The 22,140-nt window shown below is 52.3% G+C and overlaps 1 protein-coding gene across 1 annotated transcript in view; it reads right to left on the reverse strand.

Moving 5' to 3' along the window:
* SLC6A2 (solute carrier family 6 member 2) overlaps positions 1–22,140 on the reverse strand; it is a 46,832-nt gene that overhangs the window by 18,825 nt on the left and 5,867 nt on the right. The window contains exons 2-4 of the mRNA XM_081806582.1: positions 17,237–17,368; positions 15,095–15,332; positions 2,887–3,025 (exon numbers count right to left, since the gene is read on the reverse strand). Coding sequence (XP_081662708.1) covers positions 2,887–3,025; positions 15,095–15,332; positions 17,237–17,368 — 509 coding nt within the window. The remainder of the gene's footprint in view (positions 1–2,886; positions 3,026–15,094; positions 15,333–17,236; positions 17,369–22,140) is intronic.

Genomic DNA, 22,140 nt, shown 5'->3' on the forward strand with positions numbered 1-22,140 from the left:
TGAGCCACTTTATATAAACAATTAAAGACAGGGCACAGGAATGTCCTGAGTGAAGCTCCCCATTCTGGAAAGCTCCCTTCACAGGGACTGCCCTTCCCTGTTCAGCCGCCAGAAAGCTGCAAGATTTACGCAGAATGTGGACCGCGGCTTCCTTTGGGGGGATTTACGGAAAATGTGGGCTGTGGCTGCCGTGTGGCTCGTTTCCACCTGGTGGGGGGGTTTCCCTAGGGCAACATTCCTGCCACTGCCACTGGCCCCTCCTCACACTCCAAAGGGGAGGGCATGACTCCTCGGAGGTGCCTTTGCAAAGAGGAACTGAGCAAGCTCAGCTCTGCGCCTTCTTATCCTCAGTCTCCCTGCAGACAACAACTGCTCAGCTCCTGACAAAGGGCTACGCTAGGAAGGGCCGGCTGTTCCAACTCTGGCAACGGCTACAGGGCATTTCATCTTGGAATGTAGTATCAGGAGCTGTGGGGGCCTCACGTCCAGGCCAGATGCGGCAGTAAAGCTCATACTCCTTCCGCAATTCTCCCACCGGCTCCTGATACCCAGGAGAGGCGCAGAGGGGCTGGACAAGGCTGGACTGGGGCTTCAGCACCTCTGTGGCTTTACTCAGGTGGTTCCTCCCGCTGAAAATCCCCTCCCTCTGCCCCGTCCCTATCTGCTCCGTCCTTAGAGACCTGGGCCAAACGCCACCTTCTCCACGGTCTTTAGCTCAAAGAGCAAATGCTGATGCAGGATCTCTCACTTTTTTCACTGGGACAACTCACGGTAATAAGCACCTTGTATACCGACACAAAACACATGCAAACACGCGGATTGCTATAGCTAAAATCCAAACCCCACAAGCCAGCTCCGACTTTACTGTGTGCAATGTGTTCCAGTTCATTTCCTTGTCAAAAAATTGTGGTGATCCGCTAAACTGATTTAAGGACAGTTGAAACGTCCAGTTTGTACTTCAGTTAAAATGCAACCTGAGTACCTGATACGAAATGATCTCCAAAGTCAAGTCAAAAAATTTAAAAAAAAAAGGCAAAACATAGAATAGTGTGTGTACAGTTTGTGACCATTACTGTTTATTTCGAGGGGCACACACGTGTGTCTCTGGATGAAGACTCAAGAGACAGTCACACTGGGTGACCCATGCCTGTCTGTAATGCACATAAGATGATAAGCAGTTGGAGAAGGGCCGTGCCTCGTTTATTCCTACATCACTAGTACTAGCTTCAAGCCTGGCACACAGTAGGTGTCCATAAAGGCTTAATACGCTGTACTGAATTCAAAAGAACACTCAGCGAGGCTCCCCAACTTAGTTATCCACCCACCCTTTTTCCTTTCTTCCTACCTTCCTTCCTTTCCTCATGAATCCTTCACTAAATACTTACTGAAGACCTACTATGTGCCAGGTGCTGGGATGGTAGTGGTCCTCGCCTGGTTTTGCTCTATCTCAGAATTGCTTGCAGCCCTGGTCTGCACTTTATTTGGGTTCCTCCTTGGGGCAGACACTGTGTCTTCAACATGCAGACAGGAGGTTCCATGTGAAGCCTTTCTTGACAGATTTCAGCCCCACTGGCTGCCGGTCCCCTGCCACCACCTTTGCCCTCAATGGCATGACCAAGGACTCTAGGAATACCAGAGATCACCCTGATGCATGCCACTTGCCCAGTCACTTGTTTAATGAGGCTTCTCACAAAGTCCCACTTGCCTGATTACGGTAGACTGTTGCCTCATGGCCCCCAGTGAACTCGCCCCTGGGTTAGTCCCCTCCCACACTGACTCTGGGCTTTACCACAAGATTTGTCTTGGCCATTGGGCCAACAGCAAGCATGATGCAAGCAGAGATGGGAAGAGCTACTTGCACACTGGGGCTTGTCTGCCTGGAACTTGCTCTTGGAACTCCGCCGCCATGCTGCGAGAAGCCCAAGCCACTTGGAGAGGTTTTGTGGAAACAACCCAAGACGCTCTGGTTGATGGCTCCAGCTGGGCTCCTAGCCAGGACCAACTACCATCCATGAGTGTGCACCATCTTGGACATTCTAGCTCAGCCAAGCCCCCAGATATGGAGCCAGGCAACATCACATGGAGCAGAAGACCCACCTATCGGATCTCAGTCAACCCACAGCATCATGAGAGGTACCAAATGGTTCTTTTACATCACTATGTCTCAGGCTGTTCTGTTACACAGCAGTAGCTAATCACAACACTGGAAAGACCATTTCTCACCTATAGCCTCATTAAGACAGTGGAGCTCCACATGGATCCCACAGGGTCCAAATGGGGTTGTTCTGATGTTCCCCGGGCTCAGAATCAACATGGGCCATGAGATGTGTGTACTCCCCCCGAGGGACTGAAGCCAGGGGCGGGGGGGATGTGTCACCCAGGTCAGAATGCCGACTCTGGAGGCCCTCCTCCCCCACCATGCCCTCTTCCCAGGAAACCTAGACCCTTGCAGGCACTCAGTACTCTGCTGGACAAAGTGCATGGATTTGATAGTGAAGGAAATGGTTATATTCCAGAGAAGGGTGCAAATGTGCATCCGCTTTTAGGCCAGAATTTGTGATTTATCAAACACATGTCAATAGGTCACTTGAGGCTTTTTCCCAAGACCCTTGGGGTGTCCCAATCCCTGGGAGCTTTGGTGGAGAAGTATGGAGCCCTGATGTACCCCCTCACCCCTGGATGAGGGAGTCCTGGGCTTCGGGAAGGGAAGGGACTTGTCGCGGGCCTCCCAGTCAGCCAGTGGCAGAGCCGGGATGGGGGCAAACCCAGGCTCCGGACCTCCACTCCTCCCACCCTTGCTTTTTGCTGACCATCTAGTGACAGCTAGAAAAAAAGATCTTCTCTTTCAGGACAACGTCCCAACTTAAATAGAAACAAAGATATTACCTTTCCTGAGGTCTTCACTCCTTTCCAGAGGCTAAAATACAGGATGACCACGACGACCATCAGACAGAGTGAGAGTTGCCACTGGGGCAGGCCGATGTCATGGATCCCGCTGCTCTCGTGCAGGTGCAGGACGCCACGCCTGCCCAGAGGAGAGGGGAGGGGGCCGGGGGGGCGGGGACGGTGTCATCAGACAGGATGACCGAGGCCATGGCCGCGGGCCAGTCCCCGAAAATGCCCACCGATGGAGACTGGCCTTGGGCTGCGTCAACCCCTGCCCCGCATTGCGTGGGCCTGCCCTGCTCAGTGGTGGCCAGTCCCGGGGACGGGCCCGCCCTGGGCCAGCAGAGCAAGTCTTCCCCTCACGTCTGTTTTCGAAACAATAACACAAACCTCTTGAGTGCCACCAGCATGCCTGGTCCTAGGGAGATGGCGGGGAAATAACAGGAAAAGTCCCGGCCCTTCAAGTGCTCACAGCCTAGAGCAGCGGAGTGATAGGGTAATTCTGACCTGCCCCCCAACCCCGGGGAGACAACGGAACATGCGGCAAGGTGTGGAGACCTCTTTGAAGGTCATGAATTAGGGAGGGAGGCTGTGCTCCTGACATCTGGAGGATCGTGACCTGGGACATCCTACAACACACAGGACAGCCTCTAACAACAAAGAATTATATCCAGTCCCAAATGCTCATGTTGCTGAGTTTATGCATGCCTGTCTAGGGACTAAGATGAGAATAAACGTTTCTTCTCTTTGGGAATGGGCACTAAGTTAAAGGTACACATATCCCGTGCCCCAGCAATCCTATTCCTGGGTATGTACTCGACAGAAATGTGTATATATGTTCACCAAAACACGTGTTCTAGAATGTTCACAGCAGCATGAACCACCATCACCTCAAACTGACAAAATACTCAAATACCCATCGACAGTAGACTGCATCAATTATGATACATTCATAAAATGGAATATCAGGAGGCAACTAGCTCTCTGTGGATGGACCTCTCACGAAAATCCTGTGAGAAAGAAGTCAAAACCAAGGGGCGCCTGGTGGCTCAGTCGGTTAAGCATCTGCCTTCGGCTCAGGTCATGATCCCGGAGTCCCGGGATGGAGCCCTGCATCGGACTCCGGGCTCAGCAGGGAGTCTGCTTCTCCCTCTCCCTATGCCTCTCCCACTGCTCGTGCTCTCTCTCTGTATCTCTGTGTCTCAAATGAATAAATAAAATCTTAAAAAAAAAATGAAGTCAAAACCAAACCCAAAGAAGTCGGTACTTTCTAATTCCACTCATATAAACTACAACAGGCAAAACTAACCTGAGGAGTTAGAAGTCAGGAAGGGCATGTGCTCCCGGGGTGGGGACGACGGGTGTACAGAATGGGAAGGGACACTGTAGGAATTTCCGGGACACTTGCCAGTTATGTTTCTTGATCTGGGTGCTGGTCACATGGTTGTGCTCAGGCTGTGACATTCCTGAACCATCCCTCAGTGACATGCACTTCTTTTTTTTTTTTTTTTATTAAAGATTTTCTTTATTTATTTGACAGAGAGATAGAGAGAGAACAAGTAGACAGAGAGGCAGGCAGAGGGAGAGGGAGAAGCAGGCTTCCTGTGGAGCAGGGAGCCTGATGCGGGGCTCGATCCCAGGACCCCAGGATTATGACCTGAGCCGAAGGCAGCCGCTTAACCAACTGAGCCACCCAGGCGCCCCAGTGACATGCACTTCTTGACAATACTTACAATATGAAGTATCCTTCGATAAAAAGTGGGGTATTTGAAAGTAAGGAAAACAAACAAATAGAAGAAAAATGAGGTTTGAGACTACTGGGGTTCCTCATTCAATCTTCAGTGAAGAAACAGTAGAATTGCACAGAAAATGACCAGCTGCTAGTTAGAATCTAATCCAAGTCATTAGGATCAAACCGAAGGTCAAGTGAGACCAACTGATACAGTAACAGACCAGGTCCCAGGGGAGGGAGGAAACCCCCTCCCCACCCCCACCCCCCACACAATTCCGTATCCCTGCAAGACAAAGAAAGCAGAACTGTTGCCCTGGAAGGGGGACAGCCTGGGAAGGTGTCCCCCTGCACCCAGATCATTCGTCCCTCAGTGCATCTTGGGCCTCAGCTGCACACGATGCCTTGTGTGGGGGGCTTACATTCTAGCACCAGAGGCAGCATTAAGAGCACAATCACAATAAAGTGTGACAAGGGTTGGGAGCTGAGAGCTTCAAGGGCACCCAGAACCAGCGTCTACACCTCCACTGCACCCTGCACTCAGAGGCGACAAACTACCAATACCCTCCAAGGCCCCCGCTCCAATGTCATCTCCTCTGGGAGGCCTCCATGATCACCTGTGGCAGGGATCTTTCAACCCTTCCCATTCTTGTGGCTCTTGGCTCATTTCCCAAGCCACGCCTGCTCCTGCCACATGAGGGCCGGCTGCATGCAGAGCTCTCCCTAGGGTAAGGAGGTGGATGAGCCATCTCTGGGTCCCCAGTGCTAAGCCCGGGCCTGACGGTTCGGTTAGCTCAGAGCAGATTGTTGGATCAGGAACACCTGCTCACAACCTTTCTTGCTGAATCCAATAATCCATCTTCTAAAAAATGAGACCCAGGACCCACCCAAGAGGAACCAGGGAGCACAGAGGGTCAGCCTCCCACAGGCCCTCACTTCTCTCAGCAGCTCCTCCCCCAACCTGGAGGGGTCCTCTCCCTTCTGTCCAGGTCCCTCACACTGTCCAGGGTGACTAGTGTTAAAGGCTAAAAGTAGCATGATATATTGTCCTTCCCTAGAGGAGTGCTTTAACTCAAAAGAACAACACACTAATGGCAAAACTTCGCACGCCCACAGTGGATAAACTGGGGGGGGGAGTAGTCAATTGTCTCTCTGCCTGTCTGTATCTCTGTCTCTCTACCCCCCAACCACCCCTCCTCCCTTCCCTCCTCTTCCTCCTCACCCACTCCCCCCAAAAGAGAAATTCAAGGTACGGAGAATGTCACTTGGAGGCCTATCAACTTCTCACCCTGCACATTTGAATCACGCAGAGATCTTTTTAACAATTCCTGATGTCTGGGCCCCACTCTCAACCAATTAACTTAGATCCCGTGGGGGAATGGGCCTGGGCACCAGCATCTTTTAAATTCCCCAGGAGATTCTCCTGGGCAGCCAAAGCTGAGAACCTGCCCCCCGCCCCCCGAACAATAGGTCTGCCCAAATTACAGGTTTTCTTTAGAGCAAGAGTCTTCCAGAAACTGTCTTTACTTTCCTGGCAAAATAAAATTGGCTTTCTGTGCCTAAGGGGAAAGAAAAGGCTCAGAGAGACTCATAAAATGTGGGCTTGGACTATTTTGTATGCCTGGGGATCAGAGGAGCCCACAGAATCAGAGGCAGAGGGCTGTGCTCGCTTGGAGCAGTGCATTAGACCCTGGAAGATGCTGGGCTTGTGAGGAAAGTGCACCCTGAGTCTGGAAACTTGGTTAGCTTATCCTTGGGCAGGTGACTGCATTTGAGGAGGCCACCACTGCCCTTGTGCGTGAACTCATGCGTTCATTTATTCATCCATTCCAAATTGAGGTCTATTTGCAAGAACGTGAAGGCAATTAGAAGAACATGGCCCAAAACGGGGGCCAGACAGACCTGGGCTCCCACCCTGGCCGTGCCACCGGCGACCGGCGGCCTGAATCCTTCCTCTGATTGCGCAAACTCATTCTGCACGTCTGCAGTGAGGCAGGCAGGCAGTGCTGGGGGCCGGGGAACGGCTGTGGACAAGCAGGTGTGGGCTCCAGCCACATGGAGCTCCCGTGGGGTTGGAGGGTGGGCACAGAAGCTGGTGCAAACATTCCCCATCTTGAGCCCTTTCCTTTCTCAGGAAAATGCTTCTCATGAGGATGAAATCACAGAACCTGAGACAGTACCTAGAACTCAGGATATGCTTCACAATTACTATATGGTAATAGTAACTATCACAAGCCAGTCCCAGCCTTCAAGGAGCAGCAAAGGAGCTAAGGAGTGCCCCCAAAATGACCGAGGGAGTTAGCCCCAGGAAGTCAGCCGGCAGGTTCCCGGGGAGGGGGGTGGCTGGTACCTTCTCTGCCAGGTGTGTGGGAGCAGGTGAGCTGAGAGGAGGTGCAGAGGTGTGGCAGAGGGAGAGAGGGACAGAGGGGGATGTGGATGGGCGTATGTGTCTGCAGGTGAGCAAGTATGAGTGAATGGGCAAAGCTGTGTGGCCCACAAAGGCCCACATACCCCTTCCCCGGACGGCCCCCATCCCTGAGGCCCCCCACCAGACGTTGTAGCTTTAAACCACCCACCTGCATCTGCCCCATGCAATCAACTTCTGTGTCTGGCCCTCCTAACCCTGCCTCCTGGTCTGCTACCAACGTCCCCACCCTTTCAGCCGTGTCCCAGGCCAGACCCACATTCTCTTCCCCCTGGACTGTTACAGAAATCTCCCTGCATCCCCACTACCCAAGTCTCTCCATGGCCCCTTAACTCCAGTCTGGGCTGCTGTAGAACCATCCGTCTGACTGTCCTAATCGGTCCCTCTCCCACCCGAGCCCTCAAAGGCTCTTTATCACCTCCATCAGTGCTTCTCCCTGGGGCAGTTTTGGCCCCAGCTCCCCAGGGATGTTCGGCAATTTCTGGGTTGTCACATCTGGAGTGGAGGGAGTTGCTGCTCCTCTCTCGTGGGCAGAGGCCAGAGATGTTACTAAACATCCCAAGTGCACAGGACAACCCTGCCCCAACAGAGAATTTCCTAGCCTGTAATGCTAAAAATGTGGAGGTTATGAAATCCTGGTCCAAAGGATAAAAACATAAGCCTTCCAGAACCTGAGGCCTTTCCTAACTATCCCCTGCCCAGGGCATCCCCTGTCCTAGCTCACCATTCCTTGGACTCCTGGCCATGGCCAGCCACTCTCATTTCTCCATCATCTGAGGCTCATGTTGCTCTGGGCCTTGGAACTTTCTGTTCCTTTCCATCTAGAACACACTTCCTGGCCCGATTTATCTGCCTGGCTAGTGTCAACTCAAAATGATGCCCTGACTTAGGCTCCTCTCCTATGCCCTAGAGAAAGACAGAGGGGGCTGGGGGGAGAAGGATGGGGAGGAGGAAGGTAGGAGGAGAGGGAGGGGGAGGAGGGGAAAGAAGAGAAGGAGAGAGAAGGAGGAGGAGGAGGAGGAAAGAAGAGGAGAGAAGAGCAAAGAGAAGAGGGAAGAAGAGGAGAGGAAGAAGAAGAGGAGAGGAAGAAGAAGAGAAAGAAGAGGAGGAGGAGGAGGAAGAGGAAGAGGAAGAAGACAAAGACGAAGACGACGACGACGACGAAGAAGAAGAAGAAGAAGAAGAGAGGGTGGGCCTATCCAAAAAGATAGAGAACCAGAATCAGGTCTGAAGCCATCTGACTCTTCATTCTCCTTCTTCATTGTTTTCAATGGGTTGAGGGTTGAATGATGTCGCTAACCATCTGGCCCATTTGACTATTAAAATGATGATAAAAGGCACTGGACCCACTGTACTTGGCCTGAAACTTGCTAAAATGACGCCAGTGTCCAGCCAGAGGGTCAAAGGTCCCCACGTGCATGTGAAGACCAGGTTCAGGTTCTCGGGGCTTGCCTAGATATTTCGCCAGTGAAAAGGCAGGACTCCTGAGCGGATTCCCAGGAAAAGAAATGTGAACCCAGCCTCTCTCCCCAGCAGGCTCAAGCCTCAGGGGTTAGCACAACTAACTGGGGTTTGTTGTACTTTTCCAGCAGTTTAATGAAAATGAATCATTGTAAAATATATGGTCCAGGTTTTCCGAAGTCTGCGGGCCAAACGGGCTCAGTTTCTTCCGTGACATTTGAGCCCAGAGGATTAGCGCTGGGGTGGAGGGAGACTTCTCTGCCCCACCAGGGACAGGCAGGGGGTAGACGTTTTCTGCGTCCCGAGCATGTTCACCAAGGGTGCCCTTTTACAGATAAAGTTACAGAGCATCAGGCTTTCTTTTTAGCCGCTGGCTGCTTGGCTTCAGGCCTGGGGTCTGGGGAGAATAGCGGTTTTGTTCCCTTGGATGATGTTTTCAATCCATCATCAGCTTAAATGAGTACAAGATGGCAACAAAATTGGCCAGCAGGCTCTGGGGAAAGAGAAAAAAAGGACCTGGCCTCCTCAGGGTTGGCATTGGGAGTCCTACTTGCTGCCTCCCTGGATTGAGATGGGGTGACTCTTTTAAAGCAGAAACACTGAAATAAAAGGGCCATGTGCCATTAAAAAAATCCAGTAGCGGCTCCTGACTTAGTGACTTCGAAGAAAAGGCAGCTCAAGGTGAGAAAGAGGTGCATAGAAGGGCTTCTGCCCACCCACAGAGACTCCAGTACGCAGGTCCCAAATGGATGGAGGAGGAAGACAGGAGAGCCTGGGGTGCAGGGTGGGAGCCTTGGCCCAGAACACCTGGGCTGGGATCCCAGCTCTGCCCCTTCCTTAAAAACCTGACTGACCCACCACCTTCTTATTTGGGAGATAGGTGTAATTTCGACGTCCGCCATCTCTGCAAACTAGGTGGGGCTGGGTGTGAAGAGATGCGTGGTGCCTGGCTCGTGTGCTGGAAAGCTTGCGGGGACCGGGGCCGGGGGTGAGCCCTGCGGAGCGCAGAGCTGCTGAAAGAAGCCCCGGATGCTGCTCCCCACCCCAGGCCCCCAGTCCCCAGGCCCCGCGCACGGAAGAATGTCATCTTCCTCCACCACATTCTGCTCACAGCTGAGCCAAGCCTGGAAGAAGTTTAGGGCCGTAGCTGAAGTAATCTGGGTCTCAAAACCCAACTGGCCTCTCTCTCCTGCTGGGTGGGGGTCTCCGCTGGGGCAGGCCTGCTGGGCATTTAGACGCCAGCAAAGGAACCAAATAATGACTAAACTAGAGACGACCGACACTATCGTTTTCCATTTTAATTTACAAGGACAAGGGTTGCCAAGAGCAAAAAGAAAAATCATGCCTTTTCCTTTAGCGTGAGATGATGAAGGGGAGAACGAGGAGCCAATGGCCTGTATCAGCAGCACCATCCTCCTCTGCTGCCTTCTGGTCCAAACCACACTCATAAACTACGGAGGCCTAAAACCTCCACCTGTAAGTTCCCCAAAGGTTCTGGAATTTTCTGAGGCTCCACTTCTCGATTTCCCACGACAGGACCCTGTTGGGACGTCAGCCTGAACCAGGAAGAATCTTGCTCTGAGACAGGAAAGCAGAGTAGCTATGATATCAGAGTCTCCTGAGGAGCGGTTCATAAGAGTCCCCATGCCCTGGCTGCACCCAGTCCCACGAAATCAGGGTCTCTGGATATAGGGTCCAGGCATCTGTGTGTTTTAAAGCTCGCCACGTGGTTCAGAATCGCTCCACTGGGCTGGGAGCTTGGCCTTTCCTCCCAGACTGCCTGGGTTCAAACCCACTTCAGATGCCACCTCTAAACTGCATGATCCTGGACAAGTCATTTCCTGAGTGGGCCTGTTTGTTCCCTCAGGCATAGAACAAGAATAATTCTAGACCACAGTGGTCAGGATGAAAAGCCATGGTGCGCAACGACAGGGACATATCCTAAGCCAGACAAATGTGAGTTGTGACTATGACAATGTTTCTGAGTAATAATGACCATTGATAATGGCGAGAATGCAATACAAGCCAGGGGTTAGGATGACGGCAGGCTCTGGATTTCACTGCCTAGCAAGGCAGGGGCTGGGGTGAGGAGAGGGGTGCTCGTAGGGGCAAAGTGGAAGCAGGTGCTCACTCACGGAGGTCTGGGCCCGAATCTGGGCTCGACACAGCATGGGCCGTGGGGGCCGTGGGCCAGTGCTTCACGGTCTCATCTGCAAATGAAGCTAATGTTCACAGCCCCTTCGTGTGTGCACTGAGGGAAAGAGTCACAGAAACCTCATGGGGTGGGTGTGAGCTTCCACTGAAGTCATGCATCCAAGAAAGTCAGCAGAAAGCTGGATGCACATCGTGAGCGATGAGCTGTTCACGGGACAGCAAGGGAGACAGGAAGGACACTGCTGTGAGAACAGATGTTCACTGTAAGTAACAGCAATGCTTCGGTCCTTGGGGGCCTGCAGATGTGCTTCGAATCTGATAACAACGATGGACCCTCTCCCCGCCAGATTCCGAAACCTACATAGTTTTGCAGGTGCCTGCTGGAAATCCATAGGATACATACACAGAGGGAGGGAGGAGGGCATGCAGGGTGGGGAGCCTTAGCAAATTTGCTGCAAGGGCTCCCGGAGGGTCGGTGTGGGTCCTGAGCCCCTAATTCCCCTGAGCTCCAGGAAGCAGCAGACTTTCCAGAGGCCACTTTTAACCAAACCGTATCTCCTTGGCCCCATCACCCTGAGATGGCAGGGGTGGAAACTGGCCTAAAGGAACCCTAATCTCCAGATAATCGGGACTCACTCCCAGGTCCTTGGGGTAGAGAATCTGTCAGACTGATGGACGCTGGTCCTAGCATTCTGTCTTTTATGAATCTATCTTTTCTCATCCTCTGGACCCCAACTGTCCAAGGTGGTAGCCAACGGCCACATGCAACTCTTTAAAGGTAAATTGATGAAAATTAAGTAACATTTAAAAATGTAACTCTTCGGTCACACTGGCCACGTTTCCACGGCTCCACTGGCCACATGGGGCTCCTTCACTGAACTGCACAGATAGAGAACCTCTCTAGACCAGGAATCTCCCAAGTCAAATCCACGGCCCCCAAGTCAAATCCAGGCTTGTGGCCTGTGAGCTAAGAATGGTTTTTATCTTTTGAAAGGATAAAAGGAAATAAAGCAGAATAGGCAAGAGACATAGAAGGCCCTCAAAGCCCCAAATATTTCCCATCTGGTCTTTTATAGAAAGTTTGCCACATCCTACTCCAGACCATGTGCATCTTGACAGTGAGGTCCCAGTGGCATTTCCCTGTCCCATGCTGCGGCTTGTAACAGGACTTCCTGCCTATCTGCTGACACTCGTGTCGAGATTGTTAAAGTGGGGATCCCCCCCCAACCCAGGAATAAAGACAGTCCATGCTCCATTCTCAGGAGCCTGCCGCCGCCATGCAAACATTTTCCACTAGGTGGCTGAAGACAAGTTGACCATCACCCACCTCAAGACATAAAAGGATGGACTAGAGGATGACAGGATTCAAGGGAACCGCAAAATAAATGTCAGTGGTTCTGGATTTAAAACCACAGAATAAAATAACCATCCACGAGCCCGTACATACATAAATGAGTGAACGAGGAAATGCAGATCAAAACCACCATGAGAGGGGTGCCTGGGTGGCTCAGTTGGTTAAGCGACTGCCTTCGGCTCAGGTCATGATCCTGGAGTCCCTGGATCGAGTCCCGCATCGGGCTCCCTGCTCGGCAGGGAGTCTGCTTCTCCCTCTGACCCTCCTCCCTCTCATGCTCTCTGTCTCTCATTCTCTCTCTCTCAAATAAATAAAATCTTAAAAAAAAAACAAAAACCATCATGAGCTATCAGAACCTCCTACCTGTTAGAATGACCACCATCAAAAAACAAGACATAACAAGAGCTGAGGATGGAGAAAAGGGACCCCTCATGCACTGGGGTTGGGGATGCAAACTGGTGCAGCCACTGTGGGAAACAGTATGGAGGCTCCTCAAAAAGTCAAAAATAGGGGCGCCTGGGTGGCTCAGTCGGTTAAGCATCTGCCTTCGGCTCAGGTCATGATCCCGGGGTCCTGGGATCGGCCTCATGTCATGCTTCCTGCTCCGTGGGGAGTCTGCTTCTCCCTCTTCCTCTGCCCCTCCCCCTGCTCATGCTCTCTCTTTCTTTGTCAAATAAATAAATAAAATCTTTTTTTAAAAAAAAAGCTAAAAATAGAACTACCCTATGATCCAGCAATTCCACTGCTGGGTACTTAAGTGGAAACACTAACTCAAAAAGATCCCTGCACCCCTACGTTCACTGCAGCATTATGAACAATAGCCAAGACATGGGAACAAGACATCCACGGATGCGTGAATGTATAAAAATGATGGAGTGTGTTTGTGTGTCCGTGTGTCGGGGGTGGGGGGAGAAAGTGACACACACACACACACACCATGGTATATATGCACAATTTCAGCCATAAAAAAGAAGAAAATCCTACCATTTGTGACAACACAGGTAGACCTTGAGGGCATTACGCCAAGTGAAATAAGTCAGACAGAGAAAGACAAATAATAGATGATCTCACTTCTATGTGGAACGTAAACTTTAAAAAAAAAAACCCAAACTCATAGATAAAGAAGATCAACTGGTGGTTGCCAGAGGCAGGGGGTGGGAGTGGGCAAACAGGGTGGGGGGGGGTCAAAAGATACAAAGTTCCAACTATATAATCAATAAGTCCTGGGGATGTCACATACAGCAAGGTGACTCCAGTTAACAATACTGTCCTGTATATTTGAAAGTTGCTAAGAGAGTAGATCTTGAAAAGTTCTCATCGCAAGGAAAAAAATTTGTAATTATGTGCGGTGATGGATGTTAACTGAACTTACTGTAGTCATCATTTTGCAATATATATGTGTTTCTAATCACCGTACACCTGAAACTAATATAATGTTACATGTCAATTGTATCTCAAAAAAGTGAATTAATGAGTGATCGAATGAATGAATAAATAGGGGACAACTCGTCCTTACAAAAGAATTCCAATCAATTAATCTAGGGGGAATGATGGGAATAGAAAAATCACCATCAGACAAACGCTATCATAATCATCTTTGCTTGCAAGACTCATTGAAGGATGCTCAAGAATTGTGGGTTGAAGTATGATGAGAAACAAGATATTTAGATAACCTCAAGTGGCTCCACGGAAGACATTTGTGAATGACGAAAGGAATAATGCTCTCTCCACACAGAAGGAAGCTGGCTGCCATGGTCTTAGCCAAGCCATCACGGTTAACGTCCCTGTAATAAGAGACTGGCATCATGTACCACCCCCCGATCCAGCGCCCTGGAAAGGACGCAGCACCATCTCTACAGTATCCTTGTCCAAAATGCCTAAACTCAGTCTAACCGGGAGAAAAGAGCAAACCAATCCACACGGAGGGCTCTTGTACAGAGGACACTCAAGGGAAGACCAAAGACTTCCCACAGACTGGAGACTAAGGGGAAGCAGATCCTGGGCCGGAAAAGGACATGAGTGGGAAAACTGATGAACTTTAAAAAAAGGTCTGAATTTAGCAGGTTAGTTAACAGCATATGAACGTTAATTTTCTGATTTCCATCACTGCACTCTGGTTCTATAAGGAGCCAAGTGGGTGGAGGGTATACAAGAGCTCTGTGGGTTACTTTTATAACTTTCTGTGTCTAAAATGGTATCAATATAAAAAGTGTCATTTTGGGGCGCCTGGGTCTCAGGCAGGGGTGCCTGGGCGGCTCAGTCATTAAGCGTCTGCCTTCAGCTCAGGTCGTGGTCCCAGGGTCCTGGGATCGAGCCCTGCTTCTCCCTCTCCCACTCCCCCTGCTTGTGTTCCCTCTCTCACTGTCTCTCTTTCTGTCAAATAAATAAATAAAATATTTTTTTTAAAAAGTGTCTTTTTAAAAAGATGTTCTGTCTTCTACTACCAGTCGGTGACTCTCACGCACACGTGGTCCAAATACCTCTCCTGAGGCGCACGTAGCTGGCCTACCTCCCGCCTCCCAAATTTCACTCACAAGCCCCAGCTCCTCACCCCACTGGAATCCCAGAGAGACAGCAGCATGGGGGCGGCCAAGAGACAGCTTCGAGGTCAGTTCCGCTCGGGTCCAAGCTACACCTCCATCGGCCGAGTCCCTATACATGTCCCCTTGACTGGCTTCATCAGTTCTCATGTCACCTCCTCAGAGAAGCCCTCCCTGACCACCTGAACTAATGCTCCTCCCTCCCCCCAACATCCCTTTCTACCACATACCTGGTTTTAGTTCCTTAAGAAAGCACTTACACTCCCGACAATGTGTTTCATTTCACGTAGGGCACGCTGACTCTCTAAAACGTTCTTGCTTCCCTACCTGCTGACTCGTGCATTTCTCCCCAACCCCACTCTCCTGTGAACACGGGGCCCGCCACTGCCCTGTCCACGGCCGGATGCTCAGCTCCTAGCAGGTGCTGGCTGCTCAGCACACCTTACAAACCAGGGCTGGGGTTTTCCCTTAGCCTTTGGCCCAGGAACTGCCCCACACAGGGGTTGGTGTGCCCATTCGAATAGGACACGCGGCCGATGACTTACTCATAGAACTCCGCTGCGGGCGTGAACTTGTACTTGGAGTACTTGGTGTGGTTGCCCAGCATGGAGCTATTGAGGAGCTTGGGGTCAGTGCAGTTGGGGCTGTTCCAGGAATGGCCGCAGTCAGTCCAGGGCAGTTTGAGGGTGAAGGAGGAGAAGAGGTAGTAGAGCGACCAGGCAATGATGACGTTGTAGTAGAAGCCAACGTAGATGGCGATGAGGATCACGGCGTAGCCCACTCCTGCGCGGGGGGCAGAGCGGGCTCAGGCGGGGGCTTCCCCAGGCCCCATCCCAGAGCCTCTCACGTCTCCTGGGGAGCCAGCTCCGACCATGGCATGACCCGACCCCTCCGCCCCTCCTTCTCCTTAGCCCAACCCGTAGGCCATGGAAACCCACCAGCCCTTCGCCGGAGTGCTCTCTCTGGCCCCTGGAGCCCCTCGGCCCCCTCATCAGGCAGGCCAGAAGGGCCAGGCCCTCACTGCCCCCAAGCAGCCGCCGGATGTAAGTACCGGAGTGGATGAAGGCACTGGAGTCTGAGTATCCTGCGTCCCTCACTCCTGGGGCGGAGTAACAGTGAGGCCCACTAATGCTCTCTCCCCGGGGGGATGAGCCCCTGGCCCACGGTGGAATGGGCTTGATGACACACCTTTTACTGGCTGACTCCCCTTCTCTGGGTCCTACAAGTCCTTCCTAGAATCACCTCCCAAAATAACTCCCTACACAAATCCTTGTCTCAGGACCTGCTTCTGGGGAACCCCAGACAAACTCCCTGATGAGCCCTGGGCCCTACTTTCAACCATCTGCCTTGGGCGTGTGCCAATCCCATCTGCCTGAAGATACAGGGAGCTCCTCTTGGGCTAGCTAGTTCTAGGCCTTTGCCTCGAGTAGACATTTTTTCCTGCCTGTGCAGCATTGCTCTAAGGGAGTAGCCTCAAGCATTCTTAGCATGTGAGGTTTGGGTAAGGCTAATCCCTCATGTCCTTAACCTAGCTATAGGCACATGCCTCAGGCCTGACCACTCAGACTTCTGCTTGCCCAGAGCCACAAGGACTGGTTGATAGGGGGCCTATGACTCAAACGAAGCCAATGAGAGTCCTCTCTGGGACCTTTAAGGATGATAGAAGGTGTCTTTGATTTCTTGTGTCACTGTTAAACTTGGTAGGAGGTCATCTTGTTGTTGCTGATGGCCAGTTTTGCTGGCACCTGAGAAGAATATGCCTGAGATGGATGCTGACGCTGACTTCCGATGGAGAGAGGTGAAGAGAGATTCCAGGTCATCTTATTCAAGCACCTGGATCAAGATGCACCCGAAGCTAGCCAGAAACCCTTGGACTTTACTGTATCATAAGCCAATTAATTCTCTTCTACATGAGAGCCACTTTGAGTGGGATTTCTGGGAATTAAACTAAAAAATCCTAACACACATGTCTTATAAGCCTCTTGTACCAGCCCGTGTCCACTACAGGACCAAGTACAGAGAAGGTGGTCAGGAGACACGTGCCACCTGAATAAAGGCGCACAGGAATCATACCCGCCCTCAGGGCCATCTGGGCCTGGGTCACTAACCAGCGCTTGGGAGGCACTAATTCTGACTCCATGCCCTTCTCATCGATGTACAGGGGCCAAGAAATGCCAGTTGCTATGGCTACTTTCTCCAGATGTGCTCCAAGTCCCAAATGCAAGCAGGCTTCACCACGTCTCCCAACCGTGATCAATCGGTGGTGGTTGCTGGATTAAGGACCGTGAGACAGGTTTCTAGCTGAGCCCAGAAAGGCCCATGAGCAGCTTACCATGTCTCTGCCGTGGGAGCGTGAGCGGAGAAGAGTGGGGTGCGCTGGGTACTTCTGACACTCCCGTAAATATTTCCCACGTGGGAAACAGACACCCTCTGGTCACTCAGCGGTAGAAGCTGGACTGGTCCCCAGGTTTCTAGACTTTATAGGCTAAGCTGTTCCTGACACACCAAATGCTCTCCACGTAACTCTGAGCGGTGAATGCTCTTGACCGTGCCAATGTCCATGAACCCCAACCCCACCCCCGCCCGAGAGCTGGTCTACCTCAGATCCCACCTCTGGAGCAGTTTCTCCAAGGGGCACCGAGGAAATCTTTTGGATAACCTTGGACTCCCCCCGACCCATGCTTTACCTTTGAAGAATGGGCAGATCTTCCACACTGTGGCTGCCCCTTCTCGGTTGTACTGGCCCAGGGCCAGCTCCATGTAGAACAGAGGCATCCCGGCGATGATAAGGAACAGGGTGTATGGGATCAGAAAGGCACCTGGAGGACACAGAGGCAGCGCGTGACCCCCCGGACCCGTGCCCAGCCTTGCGCCTGCCCCTCAGGGCGCCTGCCAGAGCTTCAAGGTCCTCATTCCCCAGCTCCCGGGCCACTTCCCGAAGGTGTTTTGTGGTAGATAAATAGAGGGACACAGAGCCACGAATACAAGTAATTGCCACACTGATAATTGTGGGGGTACCAAGAATAACCATCAGTCATGCTAATGAGCTTCTGTGGTCAGAGCAGTAAAATCTGGCTTCATCAAAGCTGAATGGGCTTGTTTCTTGCAGGATTCTTCTGGCCTTCGAGGACGCTTAGAGGTACAGCCTTCACCAGATTCCTCTAACTGCAGAACCTTTCCTTGCGCGAACCGTCGCTCTGGGGGATGCCGATCGCCCCAAGGCCCCCTTGTAGAGGTCAGAAAATTGAGATCAGAGAGGGAGAGAGACAGTGCCCAAAGTTACCTATGATTGAGTTTCTAAATTTGCTTCCATATGTCTCATTTTCAGGTCACTGGATTCTTAGTTTCACTAAGAGTCATAATCAGACAGGGTCGCTATGTCCCCCCACCCCCGGGAGGAAACTGATGGCAGAGAAGGAGAGTCGAATCGGTCCTGTAAGCGACAGAAGCGGGACTCGCATTCAGGTCTTCCAGCGCGTCAGGCTCGCTCGCCCTGCTACAGGGGCTGAAGGTAAATAAACCCCGGAGCAAGTCTCTGAGCAGGGAAGGAGCCCACCCAGAGCATCGCAGAAACTAGAGGGGGCCCCTGGCAAGGAAGGGGCAGCGACTCATCCCTGAGAGAGTTGCCGGTGGGATGAGACATGGGCGAGTTTCAGAGATGATTCTCCGTGTGCCCGGCAGCCCCGGGGTGAGCTTACGGGGGCTCTGAGGTCACGAGGTGACTCACTGGGATACGTGCCATGTCAGCCCCGGCTACAAGCGGGACCGAAGCCAAATGCCAACTCCTTTCCCTGACGCAGCTGGAGGTGCACCTCGTCCCCGCCTCTGGCCTTTGGCTAAGATGCCGTAACCTTGGAAACCAAACGCTCTCTGGCCCACCCACACCAGCAAAGTGCAGAAACTGGGAAATATTTCATGACGGTAGCATGAGGACTGGAACGTCCTGGGCTGTGTTCCAGGCACTTTCCGGGCAAGGTCTCATTCCATTTTCACATCAACTCTAAGATACAGAGATGGTTCTCGATTTTACAGGGGATCATGGCGAAGTCACATGGCACCCCGGGTCAAACACGCCCAGGACGGACTGTCAATCTCCACGTTATTCCCAGGGCTTCTCCTCAGGAAGCCCGGGGCTCTTAAGGACAAAACATGAAGTGTTGGCCTCAGTGCTCAGAAACCTCTCCCTTCTGTAGCAAGAGATGGATCAGCATGTGGGCATAGGAAAGAAACTACCAGAAAGTGAGTACCTCCTATGTATCGAGGAGACACTAAGCACTGGACATCTGGGATCCCATCTGACTTACCCAGAAAAATCTGATAGACCCATTTTTCAGAGGAGGGAACTGAGGCTTGGGGAAATCAAGTGACTTGACCAAGGTCACCCAGCCAGTCAGTGATGGGTGTGGGGTTCAGGCCTAGGTCTGCCTGCCTCCAGAGCTCCAGAGCCATTCCCAACATATTTTGCAGATTCTAGAACATTCCAGCCTCAGTGAAGGCCATGAGTCTAAACAGGGTCTTAGAGGGGAGGGTGTTCTGACCCTGGGGATCTGGAGCCAGCTTAGCCGTCTAATCTGTTGGTCATACCCTGGCCCGATATTCCATCCCCTGGTCCATGCCTGACTTCTCTGCAATGCCCAGGCGCCCACGTCTCTCGATCCCTCCTCATTTCCTGCTTTCAAACTCCGCCCCTGCCCCTCTCCCACACAGAGGGGGCTGATCTGGCACGTGAACCCACGTCTGTCCACGGTGGGACAGCAATCCCGGTTGGGGCAGCGATGCTGACGGAGGTAGCTGGTGGTGGTGACATTGGTGAGTAACTGTTACATGCTAAGCCACACACTAATTATTCACGTAAAACCGTCCCTGAGAGAGAGTTACCACTAATTCGGTCAAGTAGCTTGTCCAGACTAGGAAGTATGCAGCTGGGCTTCAAACCTGGATCTCTTTGAGCCCCACCCCGTCTGTGGCCACCTACTACTGCCCTTGGGAGACAGCAGCCAGAGAGGAGAGGACATAGAGCTATCCGACTGTTGAACAGGTCTAAAGACTGAAGTCGGTGGCCCAAGGGACAGTGGGGAAGGAAAAAGCCGGGAATCACGGCTCGGATCCCGGCCCTGCGGTTTGCTGCTGCTGACAGGACATTCTTTTTTACAGCAACAGGGAAAGTGCAATGTCAACCAGCTAACCAGGTGTCTCACCTGGGCCAGTTTTCTCAACTCTTACACCTCTGAGTGGCACCTGCCAACAGGTAGGTGGATTGCCTAGGCTGAGATTCATCTCCTCTTATGCCTGGCTGGGAGTCCCAGCAAGGGAGAGAAGGAGGGAAGAGGATGGGTCTGCACAAGCCCGAGGCTCTTCTCCTGAATGCATTTGATGTGGGCCGGCCACCGCTTCAGGAGGCAACAGCCCAGAACCCTCCAGAAAGATGAAACAGCTGAGTGTGGCTAAAAACCAGAAAGTTGCCCTGTGGCCAGTGCCTTATTCTCAAAGAAGACGTTCACCAGCTAGTTGGCCCAAACCCCTTTGCAGAAAGATCTGGAGGAAGCTGGGGCAGAGCTGAAGAGCCGGAAAGGGATTTCAGGGGTGACTGAGGTCAGCTGAGGAGGCCTCTCTTAGAAACAGGCCTGCAGCAGCTCCTGGAGAAACTGAGGCTGGATTGCAAACTTTCTAGAAGTTACTGTCCTGCAAGGCCTATAACCACCACATTCTCACCGGCCTGCTACATCTTTGTGTGTAGGACTGTCCCTTGCAACAGCTGCAAGCAGCCTCGCATGGGTCCTGAGAGCGGAGAACCTCAGGGCCCACAGCCCACTATCCTGTCTTGATTCTGGAATGCTCTGGTTGTGCAGGTGCTGGTGTGCAGACCTGGAGAAGCCCCTACGGGGCATACCTCCTGAGCCTTCAGCCCACATGCATGTACACAGATGGATACCTGTGCACACTCACGATCCTTCTGCACACTGACGCCCACAAACACACGAGGAAAAGAACCGTCAGCTGTAAAAGGGACTCTGACAAATGGCCTTGGATGAATTTAGTAAGAAAAGCATCTGTCCCAGCACCTCTAGCCCAGTGCACACTGCCTGACACCCCACCACTATAGAGGAACCCTACTGGTCAGAGAGGGGCTCTGGAATCTTCTGTGCATATGCCATGGCAGTCCTCAGGAAGGGGAGCCCAGTGGTCACTAAGTTCCGAGTGGGATGCACCCGGGCAGATGAGGAGGGCAAATGAGGAGGAGCTCGGGAAAGGAGAACGAACGCCTATAGGGGGCTCAGCTAGAGGTGGTAGGGCGCAGGCCTGCTGGGGATTTGGGGTGAGGTGGAGAGGGTGTGATCAGGGAAGGGCTGCAGGAAGGAGAGGAGGGTCCCCTGAGACCTAGCTGAACCCACTTCCCAGACTGCTGGGGGCCGGATTCCTCAAACTGTGCCTTCTGGCCACACCCTGATATACCAAGAAGTAAAAACCCACAAAACTACTTCCTTGGTGCCCATAGCTCAGCTATGGATGGTCACTGCCCTTGGCTTTCACCAGATCTCCATGAAAACCTCGGTCCACGCCGATACTTAGCCAGATTTGTGCCCCCTCCCCGAACACCCCAAAGGCATAGTAGACATAAGGGTGCAACAGAGGGTGAGATTTCTGTAGGAGACAGTGCTGCTCCCCACAGGTGCACGGGTGGGTTCGGGGGCAAGAGTACACATGGAGATCTACACCCCACGTGGCCACGTTTTTCAACACGACACATCAGGCCATACCTTTTAGATCAAACATGCTCTGTCTTCTTACCTCGACAACTAGACCTCCATGACGGTTCTATTATAAGGTTCAATTTTGGAATCCTCCCTTCTTATAGCTCTGCACGGCAGTGTGATAGCATGGGGGGGAGCCCATTTGCCCGCACCCTGCTTCTTCCCCACCTCAGCGCTGTCCAATGACATACAAGGCCTTCCGCACACACGTGTGGACTCTTGCATCCACGTGTCTAAGCTCTGTCCACACCCCTGCAGACAATGGGCCCCTGGCCTCTCCTGGGACCCGGGCCCTGCCCACCTGCAGCACAGCCCACATGAGAGAAGGAATGAGGTTGGAGGTCCACGAAGACCCAGAAGGGGGTTGGGGTGTTTGCGCAGGGACATCCAGGGTCTGGGTACCTGGAGTGGTGCAGGGGGGAGGCAGTGTCCTGGGCGGGCAGGCTCTCTAGGCCCAGGCCTCGGTGAGAAGCAGAGGAGGGCTGAACAGGGCTCTCTAAAGCACAGGGCCCAGGGCAGACCCCCTGTGACATAATGTGATATATAGATATTTGGTCTCTGCTCTGCGTTCCTGACAAAGAGCTCTTAAAAACCCTCGAAATTTTCTAAGTGGGAGTGATAGGAATGTCTTATACAGAGCTTCTAAATCCCTTGGAATTTTCTGGGTGATAGGAGGATCTTTTGTTCTAATGAGATAATTCTTGGTGGGCTCCTGGGTGGGGGCCTGGTCCCCAGGAAGGCCAAACCCTGATTAGAAGCTTGGAACTTTCAGCCCCAGCCTCCAACCTCCGGGACAGAAAGAGGGGCTGGAGATGAAGCTAAAACCGATGATGCCCACG

This window comes from Leptonychotes weddellii, chromosome 16 (assembly GCF_054177405.1).
Source record: "Leptonychotes weddellii isolate Sample4059 chromosome 16, ASM5417740v2, whole genome shotgun sequence".
NCBI classification, from domain to species: domain Eukaryota; kingdom Metazoa; phylum Chordata; class Mammalia; order Carnivora; family Phocidae; genus Leptonychotes; species Leptonychotes weddellii.